Source organism: Manduca sexta, chromosome 28 (genome assembly GCF_014839805.1).
Source record: "Manduca sexta isolate Smith_Timp_Sample1 chromosome 28, JHU_Msex_v1.0, whole genome shotgun sequence".
NCBI lineage: Eukaryota > Metazoa > Arthropoda > Insecta > Lepidoptera > Sphingidae > Manduca > Manduca sexta.
Genome location: NC_051142.1, coordinates 18012272 through 18026813, shown reverse-complemented (window position 1 = coordinate 18026813; position 14542 = coordinate 18012272). Strand labels below are relative to the sequence as shown.

Sequence of the window (14542 nt, the reverse complement as noted above, 5' to 3'; positions counted from 1 at the left end):
ATTAATATAATTTATCACTATCTCTTCTTAGTAGACAACAATCGTAATAGGGCAGTAATTCATTGTTAATACTCAAGATATTGTAGAAACCAACGGCAGAAAAGTAAAGAGAGAACCAAGCGACGAAACTGCCTAGAAGGCATCTAGCCAAGACAAGAGTTCCTAAAAAACATAGCGATCGTGCTGTAACACATTCTAATGAATGCTTTTACAGCCTGCATACAGCCTTTCTATTGGTTTTTGGATAATGTAGTCAAAATCAGGTAAGTAAGTATACCAAAATGATTTCTTGTAGGTCTTTCGTTTCCCTTTTTTTGTATTACTATAGTTTATTATTTTATCCCAAATGATTAATATAATATAATGAACCCTCCCTCATTATCGATCCAAAAAGCATCGACATCGATACACTCTCAGCGTCCCATGTAATTTTATATTTGAGTATTCAGATTCGTGTATCGTGGCGCAGTGGTCGCGCGGCCAGGCGCACTCGCGCGCGCTTCCAAAAATAAACGCGATTGTGTTACGAACTTCTGTTCTCTGCTCTTCTGTGTAGTGTTGTGTTGTGAAGTTATGTTTTTGAATTGGTAAGTGAGTATATTTTATAGTTGGGTGCGATGTTTTTTTTATTTAAATTTGTTTTATTATGTATTTAAAAAATATTTTTTTAATTTTTGTTCTCAACCATACTTTTTATACGACTTTGAAGAAAGGAGATTAGTTCGTTATCTGTGAATTTCAAATTATTTCCCATGAGTAATGGGAAAATAGTTATTTGTTATATTAAATAATGACGTTTATTAGTAAAGGATTAAATATTAACTTTCAATTATTGACATACTTAATTCTATTCTAAAACCTACAAAATATATATAAGAAATACCTACAATTTAATTTATACAAACTACCCGCGAAGTTATTAGCTAAATTTGTTACAGACAAAACATAAAATTACTAAATTTATCTTCATTATAGCAATAAATCGAAAACCTACGAGAACTCAGTTGAAAGAATGAAATATTGGATAATTAAATGATCCATAGGCAAATATTTTCTATTGAATTATATTTTGAACAGTAACAGACAACGCACGGCTCAAAGTTGTGGTTCCAACGTGAAATTTTGCACACGATTCTTCGCGTAACGTAGGTGAACTCTAAAAAAGGATTTATCAATATGTATCATGTAGACAGGTTATATTAAATCAGGCACGATGATAGTGTCATAATAAAGTTTAAACTTGAAATTATCTAATGTTATGTATTGTGGCAGGGACTCTTACGCTCTTGGTGACCGTCTTTACTGCCTTAACTTATAACTATAAGACAACACTTGGTTGTTATTCTGTATTTATAAATATAAGTCTGAGGCATATAACTTTTTTCATGTTACGCCTTACTGTATAAAGTTTTAAAAACATTAGAGTCTAGAACATATCTAAAGCTATAGAATACCACGCGAACAATGCAATTGGCACAGGTGGGATCCAAAAGATCCAAATCTCAATATGCATTTTAGTTCTTCTAATGTAAATGTAGATTACTGGTATGCGCGTGTTCGTTGGGCAAGTAACCACCCCTATCATTGGTGCCAAGCTATTTGCAAACGTATCGTTGTTTGAAGGGCATTGTAGCCCGTGTCTCTGTTAGGCATTATGATTATGTATAACATCTGATTATTGCGTTGTGCTGTACGGTTAGTACTTAAAGTTATGGGTGGATTAGCTTCTGTTTATTGTCAGTTGTAGTACTTGACTCGTGATTACTCTGTGATTTCAATTTCACCGCGTGTGATACACAACACCAAAACAAACAAACATAATGTTTCGCAAACAAGATTAGTGAAGATTATTAATACTGAGCGCTCGGTGACGGACTGTGTTTTTGCCAAAAGATCTCAACGTAAGATAATTGTAACTTCGCAGTTTTATTCTTGAATACGGTGGATGCTGTATCCGATCTTTTTAAAACAGGCCTCAATCAAGGGAATTAATGATACTAGGTTAGCACTGGCCAGCGATTGATATCAAAAGAATTGTAAATGCGTTGCCGAGTGAGTAAACCAATGAGGATGTTTTTGAGTCTTTGGTAATGGAATCGAATATACTATGCCTTTATTTAATTGACATGAGATTACTTTAATAGTGAAGTAGAATTAGCTCAACGTTAAAGCAGTATTATATAAGGACATATAAAATTATTGTAAACACGTTTCAAAATTGCTTTCTCCCAGCGCAGATGTGGGAATATAATTAAATGTACCTAGTCAGTTCAGACGGTATCGTGTACTAATATTTTTGCTTTAATGTTTACACTGTGTTAGTGGAAAGTAAAGGGCAAGAATAAAGAAATCGTGATTATTGACCTTATGAAAACCATCGACTATTTCGTTTTACACCAGTTAAATCTTAGACTAAGATATCCCGGTGGAGTCGGCACTGCTTATATCCGCGACAACACACAGTACCCACCTACCTACCTGCAAAAATAACAGGAAATTATAATTAGTCTCCGTCCTGTAAAAAAATACTATAATTTGACACACGTTATGTTTACTCACGTACGATACGACGTCATTTTCGCTGCCGTTTTCCATCTGCAAAAAATTAAACGAATAATATTAGTACTTGCTTGCTTTGATGCACAGGCAAAATTTATATAGTCTGCAAAATAATATTATAATTATTCATTTTAGCATATGATTTTCTCTGGTGTGACTACATAGCGACCGTGCGTATGGAAAAAATCATGTTGGCTCATGCCGAAATTTGAATTGTGCAGGTCCAGGCAACAGGCATTTAAGCAGGTTGACTTTATGACGATTGTTGAGCAAACATCTGTCTATTTAAAATTACAACTTTGCTACCAACAAAAACAGCGTTGTAACTAGCATTCTAGGAAAATCATTCCCAAAATTTACAGTGAAAATTTAACGTGTTGTTAGCTAAATACAATAAACGTCCGCGGGCGGTCAATCCTCGATTCAACACACTTGTGTTCAAACAATGTTACGTAAAACGAATGTTACATTCCCGAATTACAAAAACAAATGCGCTTCAATCAACATTATGTTGAACAGAAACTTGCATTACCTTGCACAGGTCAGTCATGTTTGTTTTAAACATATTTTAGAGAAGATTTGTGCGCGTAAACCGGTTCGCATGCATTACGTATAACATCATTGTCAAAATCGTTTTATACAATATTTAATAAATAATAAATATTTATATTAGAAATTAATGTTACGAGTGTGTCTCAAACTATATTTTGACATACAACATAATGAAGGTTTATGCAGAGATGCAACTAATGTGTCAGCATTTCGCCAAGCTTATATCCGTTTCATGACGTTTTAGGAACAGGTCTATCATTACATATCACGCAAAACTAGTGCGTAGGTGCTGTATACTCTTTTAATTTTTTTACATAGTTGCCGTATATTAGCAAAACCTCGCCAGAGTTGTAATGTTTCGGAAATCCCCAGTGTAGGTACTGATTGCACGCGGTCTTTCTACCAATTATGAACTCATACAAAGTTGCTATATTTTCTTATTAATTTTAAATTGTACCCAGATAAACGATTGCGCCATTTATTTAAACCATTCTTTCTTTGCCAAATACATACATTCTATATTTAACGTCACTACGACCAGGTGTCAGTGGATCTCTCGTCGGCTGCAAGTATGGCGCCTTGGGGCTTGGCAAATAACGTATTCGGCCTTAGAAGGTGATAGATTCGATTCTGATTGAGGCAGGGCCGGCGGTAGGTACGGAAGGAGACATTTACGGTACTTTATGTAGATCTATTGACATATTGGCGCGAAAATTTGTTGGTAGCGTTTATTTTAATGTAGGAAAAAAAAGAAGGAAAAAAGAGACGCGTATCTCACTAGCTACTACTTACTACTAGCTATGTATTATAATTCAGGTAATTTGTAAACATCTCAATTGATTTCAACAAATTTGGTTGGATTTGTTGGGATCTATTGAATTCTTCCGGAATTAAGACCCTTTCCCGAGCAAACAGCCTTGAAGCCTATGCAATTCGTTCCATACTTTTATCGCTCCTGAGTTATGGGAATATGCAAAGATTTACGATAATTGCTTTAAATAATTAATTTAAAACTACTAATATAATCTTTTTAAATTTTCTATCTAATAGAGTTAGTTGCAAATTAAAATGCATAGGAGGTACTTTAGGAGGAGATTCGCGGAATCAACAATCTAAGTGGCATTTTCACTATGAAACTTTGACTCCGGGTTACCTTTTGAAAAATCTCACCCTGCGCCACTGGTTTATGTCTATTTTTTCTATATGTGTTATAAATTTCGAATATAACTTCTAAAAATACAGTTAGTGCGCAGTTTTGTTGGGGGAGCATTTTAATGAGCAACGTAACTGCACTGTAGCAGACACTGGGGGAATAAATAGAGAACTTCCTGATATATCTACTTCTAGCGTCTGGATTTCTTGTACTCGTATGTTTTGCTACTTAGTACCTTAATATCAACGAACACATTTTAGTCACTCTTCAATTGGAAAATGTTTCTTCTTTGAGGATCATCGTATCTGTCGCTAGCACGGATATATATGTACTTAGAATATACGGCAATGGTCGCTAGCTTAATCCAGAAATGCAGAGACTTTATTTTCAACCTAATCTATTTATATTGCCCTCATAACTAAAGTCATCGTCAATATATTACATAGGTATGTGTTATGGAGTATTCATTGCATGTAGCATTATACCTTAGGTACGTATGTAAGTACCATGGAATCACACGAGCTACGGAATTACGCCAATAATATTTTAAAGCTTTTTCTTCATATTTGAGAGTCCCGCTTCATATTTTCCCGGGATAAAAGTAACCTGTTGCATTCAGAATCAATGTAGCTTCCCTTAATAAACAAATTTTCTAAATCGGTTCATTAGTTCAAAAGATTAGCCCGTACAAAGAAACATACATTTTTCCTCTTTATAATATTAGTCTAGATTATTAAATACTTACACTCGTCGAAACATCTTTCATTAAAATGCTTTATTTATACCTATCAATTTTCACACATTTCATACATATACTCCTCTTTCACTCCTGCTAACTTCTGCATTGACATATATCTATTATAAATAGACTCTTACATAGAAATATGAAACATAAACGAAAATAAACGATTCTTTCTTTTCTAAATCCGGAACACATTAAACACTAGTATTAATACTGAGACAATACAGACGACCTACAAATCTATCCGCCGTCTATTTTGGCGAGGTCAACAACCCGTTAATACTGATTGATGTGGATGCCGGGCAGATGCCAAAATATGATCGTGATCGAATATCGCGACATTGTGGGGAAACACCGCGGTTACCTCATTATTAGCGGGCCACTAGTGTGCTGTTGCGTTGATATCAGCATAAATGTTCTTAAAGGTTGGACAAAGCGGACCGGAAGACCTAGCGGGTCACTTGATGACTGATCGCTAGAGACATTATCATCTAGAACAAGCATCTTAGACAAGATGCCTTAGCGATAAACAGTGCTAGGATATGTCTCTCGTACATTTTTGTTTTTTTATTAGCATTAACATTTGTTGAATGGTATTATGTCCCTGATCCAGACCCCAAAGGAGTCATCGATGTGTTACCGTCCTATGAGGTAAGTAAAATGACGAGGTTTATGAAATGCTATGAATGTTTTGGTATAACGTTTATGGGCTGACACGGCTTTAATTGCATTTAATATCAATTAACTGGAACACGATTATACTTATTCGGTAGAATTGGACAAAGTACTGATACCCATAAATGAACTCTAGTATACACAACCAAACAATTAGTAAGGTTTTATTCTAAGAATTAGTAAAAGGAAACAGGTGTGCTAAGAAATTAGAAATAACTAAATCGCCACACTATTCAAAGAAAATTAAACAATTTTAAATAGAAACGAGATTCGTAACACGATCGTGCAAATGATACACAATGTAAGACGAAAACACCTAAATCCACATTGAGTGCGTTGGCACCTGTTTTTTTCAGAGGTTAGTGAAACTTCCTGAAATGGGACACACTGACATATTTACAAATGTGGACTTTTGGAAACTGTTCAATGCGGAATGAAGTTGCACATTTGTATGTGCGACTAATTTTTATTGTTTTTATGTGTATGGGAGAGAGGGATTTCCGAGAGTAGATTGTTTATAAACTGTGTTTTCCTCATTCCTTCTGTTGTTGGCGTAAATTATTTTGATATAAACCTTTACCTATAGGTAATAATTATCATTTTAGATACAAATTGGCACTTTTAAAGTAGAATATCTCGGAACAAACCCTATGTCTGGCGTTGATAATTATGATCTGAGGGTAATTCACTCAGCGCTATATTTACTTGTAACAATTCTACATCATAGTAATTCGATAGGAATCATTTTGTATTATGGGCTCTTCGCCACTGAAAAATTTAACCGCTAGGTTTAGATTAGAAGTGAGAGATTGTATGTATAATTTATAAGTACAAAATGATATATTGTTTAGAGCGAAATATCGCATGTAACTTGCTTGTCCGGACGACAAAGCGAGGCTTACCAATCTCGTACTGTCACTTTACCACTTATTAAATGTCCGGTGTAGCCCTGACCACCCACTGGATTACGCGTCACGTCAATTATCGTGACGTCAATCGCAAACAATAAACACCCGAAAACAATGAGTGCAGAAAGTGGGTCGGAGTGACGTTTTGAGTTATATTTTGAGCTCGTCTCAAGTCGCAGTGCCCTGGAAAACAAATGTAATTTGTGGATACAAAATACAGCAGATACAATAGATTTAGGTTATCAGTGATATAGTAAGCAACACCAGGACACAGATCTCTTACATACAACCTGCTATTGTTAGTTTGTTGCACTAGAAACAACTAAGTGGTTTGTCTAGGAAATTCAAAAAATTGAGTCAGTCATTTTCATTGTATTTTTATGAAAACAAATGTGTACTTTGTCCCCAGTGTAAATCTACTAAGGCATTATACCACTTGTGAAAGTGCCATAGCCGTTACAGTATTTGTAGAAGTCATTTTGAGCGTTATTTCTGTTTATGGGCAGTTCTTGCTGTACATTTATAAAAATATCATCATGATATGATTTCGCACCTTCGCCTATACTGGAATATAAAATCAGCGTTGCTTGACCAGACATCTCCCGCTAATTCAAACTGTTTACAAGTACATTGCAATCCAAAGAGGTTGCAGACGCGGCGGCCTACAAAGCTGTATGCACGCTGTCTGGCCCGGAAACTACATTCGAATGAATCATTTTAGTAAAGTCTACGTGTGTTTTGTTGAGAAACTAACATTTCCTTCTTCAGCACAACTGCTGTCATGTGAGTAGGCACAAGATATATTTTGTACGTAGCTCCTGCGCCTTTCTCTCTCTCCAGTCATTTCGGATTGTTGTCTCATCGGACCTAAGAGTAAAGGAATTGTATTGTCCAAAGACTTTCACTCCATAACATCTACGTGCTTGATTATCTCCGTTGAGATTGAAATCGGAGTAAAATGGATTTATTTTTATTTTGTAACCGCTTGAATACCGACATTACATAGTAGAAATCCCGCAAGAGTAATTCTTTCAATGTATCGTATTTAAGGATCAGTATAATGTAAGAGTCCTTTACGGCATGTTGGCATAATACTGGCAACCATCGAAAGACTCAATGGCTCTATATTTGGTTTATAATGGACTCACACAGCGTGGTCCTTTGGCCATTCAGGATAAATAATGAAAAGAGCAAGATACTAATATGTTTTTTATAAGTCTATACTATTTTTCTATTTGATTTGGTTCATTCATGATGTAACCAATGAATCATCACCATACATCAGCGAGACTCTACGAAGTGACAATCTCACTAAACTTATTCAATTAGTGAATTCATTTTAAGTACTTACCTCGATAATAAGAAAAATAAGACGAAATAAAAATTTCAGACATATAATTTTATTTAAAAGATGCACAATTAAATAACGGGATTAATCTGCGTAAAAACAAATGTGATGTTATTTCACACGTCCGCCATTTTGATTCCGTTGCCAATTCTCATTGTTAATGATGTTAAAGTGTTTGATGAGACTGAAATAGAACTCGTCAGTAGTTATACAATGTTATATTCAGTTTATCCGCTTTTTATAACTCTGAATTCCACGATAGTTACTTTCTATTAGCGATATATGTTTTATACAAGATCTTTGTAAGCGTTATATGTAAATTCTGGAACTGTACGTCTATGGCAGCAAATCTTTGGTGCAAATTAATGCGTCTTTGGACTGCATATAGATAATATTACCACTCAGAACTATAAATTACAATGTATGGGATTGAATCAACCGGAGATTGACTGAGAGTCCCAGATAAAAAGAGATACATGATATTTCACATTAATTGTAAGCTCTGCCGATAATTTTTTTCAATAAGTGGGAAAGGTTTATTGAATTTAAAAATTTGTATGGAGCTACAAGTTTACCTACTAACAGCAGCTTGCGCGTAATTTAAGATTGTTTGGAATACATTTAAGCATACTAGCCTTCATGAGACATCTGACGTCGTCTTATCACGTGCTCTAACATGCAGTTTCTAAATTAAATTTTATTGTTTCTGTTTTTGCTTGGCACTCGGATCAGGCAGTTGACCTGGTCGTCTCACCATAGATACAAAGACCTCGTTACGACTGACCAAGGAGGTGTGTCATGACATTTCGGCAGACGTAGTCACCCACATCGGTCTATTTGAGTCGCGACAGGTGGCCTCACAAAATGTAGACGGAAGTGTAGACGATATCTAGACTGAGTTACATAACTGATCATAAATATAATATCAATGATGTTACAGATAATAATTTTCCCGAGCAGGATTAAAAGTACCTACTTACCAAATATTACGAAAACTCAGAAGAGAAGTAACTAAATGAATCTTTTGATTTCGTTTACAACTTTAGTAAAGTTTGTTATTTTTTTTTATTAGTTCCTTCTTTTTTCATTGTAGTACAATATCTAGTATAATCTAATGGCAGACATGAATTAATCCCTCATCAGCCTCTAAACCCCCAGTCTTCTTCGATAACAATAGCAAAACCGATCGTAATAAACTTCATGGGATCATAAGCATAGATGATTAAACCTAAAAATATTTTATTTGTTATTCAGCAGCAAAACAAAGACAAGAATCCTTTTAGTAACGTATTTCACGGAATACCCACAAATCAACCACCCACGCGTGCATAAAACAGCGTGACAGGAAAAGTTCGTATTTTCGTATCAAACGACTATTTTAAATCAAAATATTTTGTAATACATCATCTCGTAAATACGGAGGTATTCAATTTGGCTGAATAGGTAATTTTTTCTAGCGATAGTTGCCAAGGACTACTTATTTTGTGGTTTGATCCAGGAAATTTCTCCTTAAATCAATGATTTTGTGTATTTTAGCAATAATAATTATTGTATGTTTTACTAATATATTGTAATGGAGGAATCATTTTGTACCTACCACGTTTACCATTAGGTATTAATAATGTCTCATTACTATGATCCTCCAAAGGTGTCTCCATAAGCTGAAAAAACGAATTCATCAATTTTTATAAACGTGAAAAAATATTAACATCTTCGATTTCTTTGAACCTATAATATAATTCTAGAGTATAAAAGTATGCACTGTCATCAGGTGTGATGCAGTATAGTCACTTAACACGTTAAAACCAAGGTATTTTAATGTTTATGTCGAAATACTTCGAATACATCGGCATTATAAACAGTGTGTTGAGATATCTAATGCTATCCAGCATTGTGAGTCATCTGATTGAATTATTGGCAATGAATCTTTGGGAGATTGTTTGTTGTTTATCTTGCATTACGAGTATTATAGTATTGTGGTTTACGTCATTTTGAGAGGGCTGTGATCTATGATCTAGGTCATTGGATTTATGCTACTCTGTGCCCAGTTGATAATAACAGGTTTCATTGTGTTAGGGGGACAAGGGTAATTGCTCGGTTGTTCATAAACACAGGCCCTTTGCCCTTGCCGATTAAAGTGCTCAAGCCATGTTGAGTGTAAATAGTATTTGCCTTTAGTATAAGCCCACCTCGGTTTATAATAGCACACTGTCTTGCTGAAAAATAACGCAAAATTATTTTCTGCTGAGGTTGCGGCCTCAAGTGAGATTATAGGCATTACAATCTCCCTCCTTCTTTACTTTTGTTTATTTTGATGTGAACTTTAAGGGCGACAGTATGTTTCTTCTAATAGTGCGATATACCACCCACCTGTACACATTTAGAAAATGGACACCTATAAATTTAATATTGGCGAGTTTTATTTATATTCAAAGGCATAGATCATTTCCTCACTCAAAATAATCAATGCGAAGATTTCAGTGTTTTGAAACAAGAAATCGCAAAATTCCCCCTTCTCATTTTTTAAAGCAGTCGCGTAACTCTTCTTTATATCTGCTTATACTGCGGTTTGGCAGTATTCCGTGCAAAAGCTCCGTAATGATTATCAAAACGGTATGTGTTTAGATTTTTAAATATAAAGAGATCTAACGTCATTATCTATTATTAGATTAATGTGTGCAATGATTTTTCGTTTTCATTCAAGGGCATTTTGCACCTAGGTACTCTAAGAATATTATAATTATCGACGTGGAAAATATATATTTCTTGTAGGCGGATGTCCGTCTGTACGGTCTACTGCTTTGTCTATTTCCTACGCCAGGACGTGTGTAGGTTTGAAGAGCATTGAGGCCAGAGTAATTATTGGGCTTTACATTTAATAGGAAGACGAGCACAGTTCAGGGTCGTGTAGAGCTTCGTAATTAAATGTTCTGGTGAGATTACATCTTCTGATGTTGACAGATCGATTCAGGCTTGTTACAAATCTTACAGAATGTGTACGCGCTATTAACCACCAAGCAAATTTCAGTTTTATAGGCTTTAAAGATACGTGAGTAGAGATGGTGAGTGAGTTATTGATGAGGCCAAAAGAATAAAGAAGTAAATAAGTGATAATATTTAATAAGTATATTTTGCTGTGATACCTGACTCCATCGTTCATTCTGATACGTCTACGTAATACTACACAATATAGCTTGCTTAGTCTAGTGACTAGTGGCAACGTATTGACAGTGAACTGGAAGGCCTTGAATTCGATTCCCGCATCAGGCGTAACTTTGTGTGAGTTTGCCTGATTCCTAATTAAATCCCTTAGAGATGATTAACGTCAGGGACGCGACGTAAATCAAGCCAATTTCATTCTACGATGTGCGTAAAATATCTTATGTGCGTACATATTATATGCGCACTACAACTACCGCGCTGATGTATCGAGTTCCGATACATCAGCGAGTCAGCCAAAGTGATTTTGGTTTTTTAGCTCAATATCAACCTGAAGCCTAGAATTTGTGCCCGTAATGGCGATAGGCTTGTCCTTATCATATCATGGGACGAAATGCACACGGCAAAACGTGAGGTGAGGTGACATTGGATTCGCATCTTCCTACTCCTTCGGGAGTAGAAGGCGTGAGTGTTTGTGTGTTAAAAAAACAATTTTACCGTTCCCACATTCCAATGGTAAAGAGGATTGCACGATACGAGTATGATATAATCTCTGCTAGTAATTCCAAATGATGTGCTGAGTTGTGGTTGTTAGTGTGATTGATTCCATACCTTGTAGTGCCAGTACTAATCATAATGCATCGCTAATTTGATTTTAACACGAGCCAAATACTTCGCAATCATACTTTGATGGATGTGATCTTTTATGCGGTGTGCAAATGTGTAACTCATTTTTCTATTTATTATGTAGTAAAGTCCTCAATACATAATAGTTATCTACTAGTAGTAGCCTTATGGACAGGCAGCCGAGAACTTTCCGCCGAAAGTATGCGTTGTGTGCCTTTAAGCACATTGTGGTGAACCTCGGGATTAACGGCAGCGAGGAAGGTAGGCCTCAAGCTGTCGTTGATGCCACGGGCATCCTTCGAACTGCGTGAGATCCTGAGCCCTTCACCAATAGGAGATGGGCTGTGCTAGGCGGCACGGCACAGGTACTGTTGCGTACAACAACTTAGACACTTCCGTTGGAGGAAGCCCGCAGCCGTCCCTACTGCACCGAGGATGGCCACCGCAGAGTTTAGTTCGTATACCGAGCGTATGGTGTATATGTATAGCGTTAACGACTCGGCCCAACAGTCGCCCGATGTTTACATCTCTTCCGAACATGGTGACCACGACATAACCGCTCAGTCGCCCGCCGCCCGTAGTAATAGGGCACTTTCTCCGCGAGATAAGAAAAAAAGGTGAAAGTGACATTCATAAAGATCGTATCTTTAATTTGAGGAATCTCTTTAATTGATCGCTTCACCGTCTCTACGCTTCACATAACTTATGTACTAAGTGAATATTTCTCTCAATTGACCATGGTTCTCTCCTTTAATTGTACTTATATTTAAACAAAACTCCCGAACCTGCATTAAAACGTTAAATCGCATAAACATAATCAAAAGCTTAAATTCAGGACAAAGAGTACGAACGGATAGTTTTAATACATTTTTGGCATCAAAAGCAGACGTTGTTTATCTCGTATAATTTATCTTTGCTTATAATTATTACCACACGTGCTTCCATTGGCAGTAGATGATAGAAACGTGCTGTGACGTACAGACGAACTCGCACGAGATCTAAGTGTACACTGTAATATGTCAGCAAAGAATGCGTTCGCATAGTGCAGTAGGCGAGCGGTCTCATCTCTCTCTCGCGGAGCCGAGTACACTCGCGTGATACAGTTCACTAATTTTCACTATCGTACCGACATGATATACAGAGCTCTAAAGACAGGTGCGTGGAACATCGCTCCAACCCACGGTCACAATCGGGGGCACGCGGACAATTTACCTGTAATAACAACACTAACAAATTAACAGATACTTTATGGAAAGGTTACGGCGGGAAAATTGACAGAATTTAAACATATCAACGCTAAGAAACTGTTACAACTAAAATATAAACTATCGTATGTTAGGAACAGTACAAATGTTATTATCTGCTGTTGCGGAGTGCGCGTTTACAGGCATCCGCCATTTTGGATGCGGGCCAACACTACAAAATGGCGTACGCATGCCGCTTTACTTCATAATTTATTCGTCAGATGTCAAAAGTACGTTATTATTGGCCATTTAGATAAATTGCGATAACGTTACAAATGTACTATTAAGAGTGTGTAATTATTTAATTTTAAAATAGTGCGCGTGCTTTTATTTCTGTGTTGTAATTATTAAAATGGCAGCCCTCGTTAATCTACAATAATTAATACATACTTCATCCGTGCTCGTTCCACTACAAGATAAACCTATCGTTCCTCCATTAATTTAATCTGTCCAACCCTTTACATAGTCGTCGTATGACATCTTACATTGTCACATAGACTCTACTATGAGTTTTACACAGACCCTCCGACATACGTCAAAGGTACGATGACGATACGCTTTATTTATTTAACATGCCATCTTAATCAAGTCCCACACGATCCAGCGCTCGTAAAGGTCACTTCAACCACAGATGACGTTGAATATCTACAGATCGAACAAGATTTCTGATTTGTCCAAATAAATTCTCATATTATGGAATGTTTTAGTGTTAGCTGTCAATTCGAAATAAGGAGGGTAGCAACTGTCAAACGTCACCAAATACCTATATAAGAGGTGGGAAATCAGTGTGCCGACGCATTCTACCGACGGACGTGCGCTCGAGAACATCTCCTAGAAATCCATAATTTTGTAGGATTTAAGTAAAAAGACATTTATTTAATAGTAAGAAGTAAGATAAGACTGATTTTGTAACCTTTGTTAACAATTCGTGTTTTGTTAATAATTATTTCCGTATTTTTCTATTAATTGTTTTCTTTTTTTAGTAAATTTCCATCTCATTCCTAAAATTAGTCTAATAGAATCAATGTATTTTGTATGGAATCTTCTTTGATAGAAAGTACCTATTACTATGGTTTTAACAACAGGTGTTTCACAAACAATAGTTCAATGCCATTTAGATTTTACTCCCCTAATGGATAACTCTCTCGAAAAAGAGCTTCGTCTGCTTGTCTCTACGCCAATAAAATCCAGACTGGCGCTACATTACACTACAATTGTCAAGCCATCTGTCAAACATCAATTACAATCACGATGCATGCCAATACCCGGGGTCAATAAACTGCACATAAACAAAAGTAGGTGGCGTAGGTGGAGTTTTCTTTGATAGAGTCGTGTTTAGGATGTATAATGATGATAATAGTTTCAGGAACGCCGATCGGCCGTTTTCCATCTTTCCACGAGGCCTAACACCGGATCACCACTCATGAGTGCTGGGCAGTAGTAGTAGATCACATTCTCCGCGAAAACAATAAAACGGTGGCGCTGATGCTGAATGGTTTAAAGTAAAGTAGGGCTCTCGGGACCTTATCGTTTTAGCAACATGAATGGTTCCTTGTAGTGCCTACTCTTCTTTTG

The 14542-nt window shown here is 36.2% G+C and overlaps 1 protein-coding gene across 5 annotated transcripts in view; it reads left to right on the top strand.

Annotated features, from left to right (window-relative positions):
• The first annotated feature begins 421 nt into the window (after positions 1 to 421).
• LOC115447044 (tau-tubulin kinase homolog Asator) overlaps positions 422 to 14542 on the top strand; it is a 65120-nt gene continuing 50999 nt past the window's right edge. For 4 of the 5 annotated variants that reach the window (XM_030173960.2, XM_030173955.2, XM_030173954.2 and 1 more), the window contains exon 1: positions 422 to 587. Coding sequence is in view for 1 of the 5 variants with exons in the window: in XM_037444391.1 (XP_037300288.1) it covers positions 574 to 587 (14 nt within the window). In the remaining 4 variants the exon portion in view is untranslated. The remainder of the gene's footprint in view (positions 588 to 14542) is intronic. The other variant, XM_037444391.1, reaches the window with a different exon arrangement.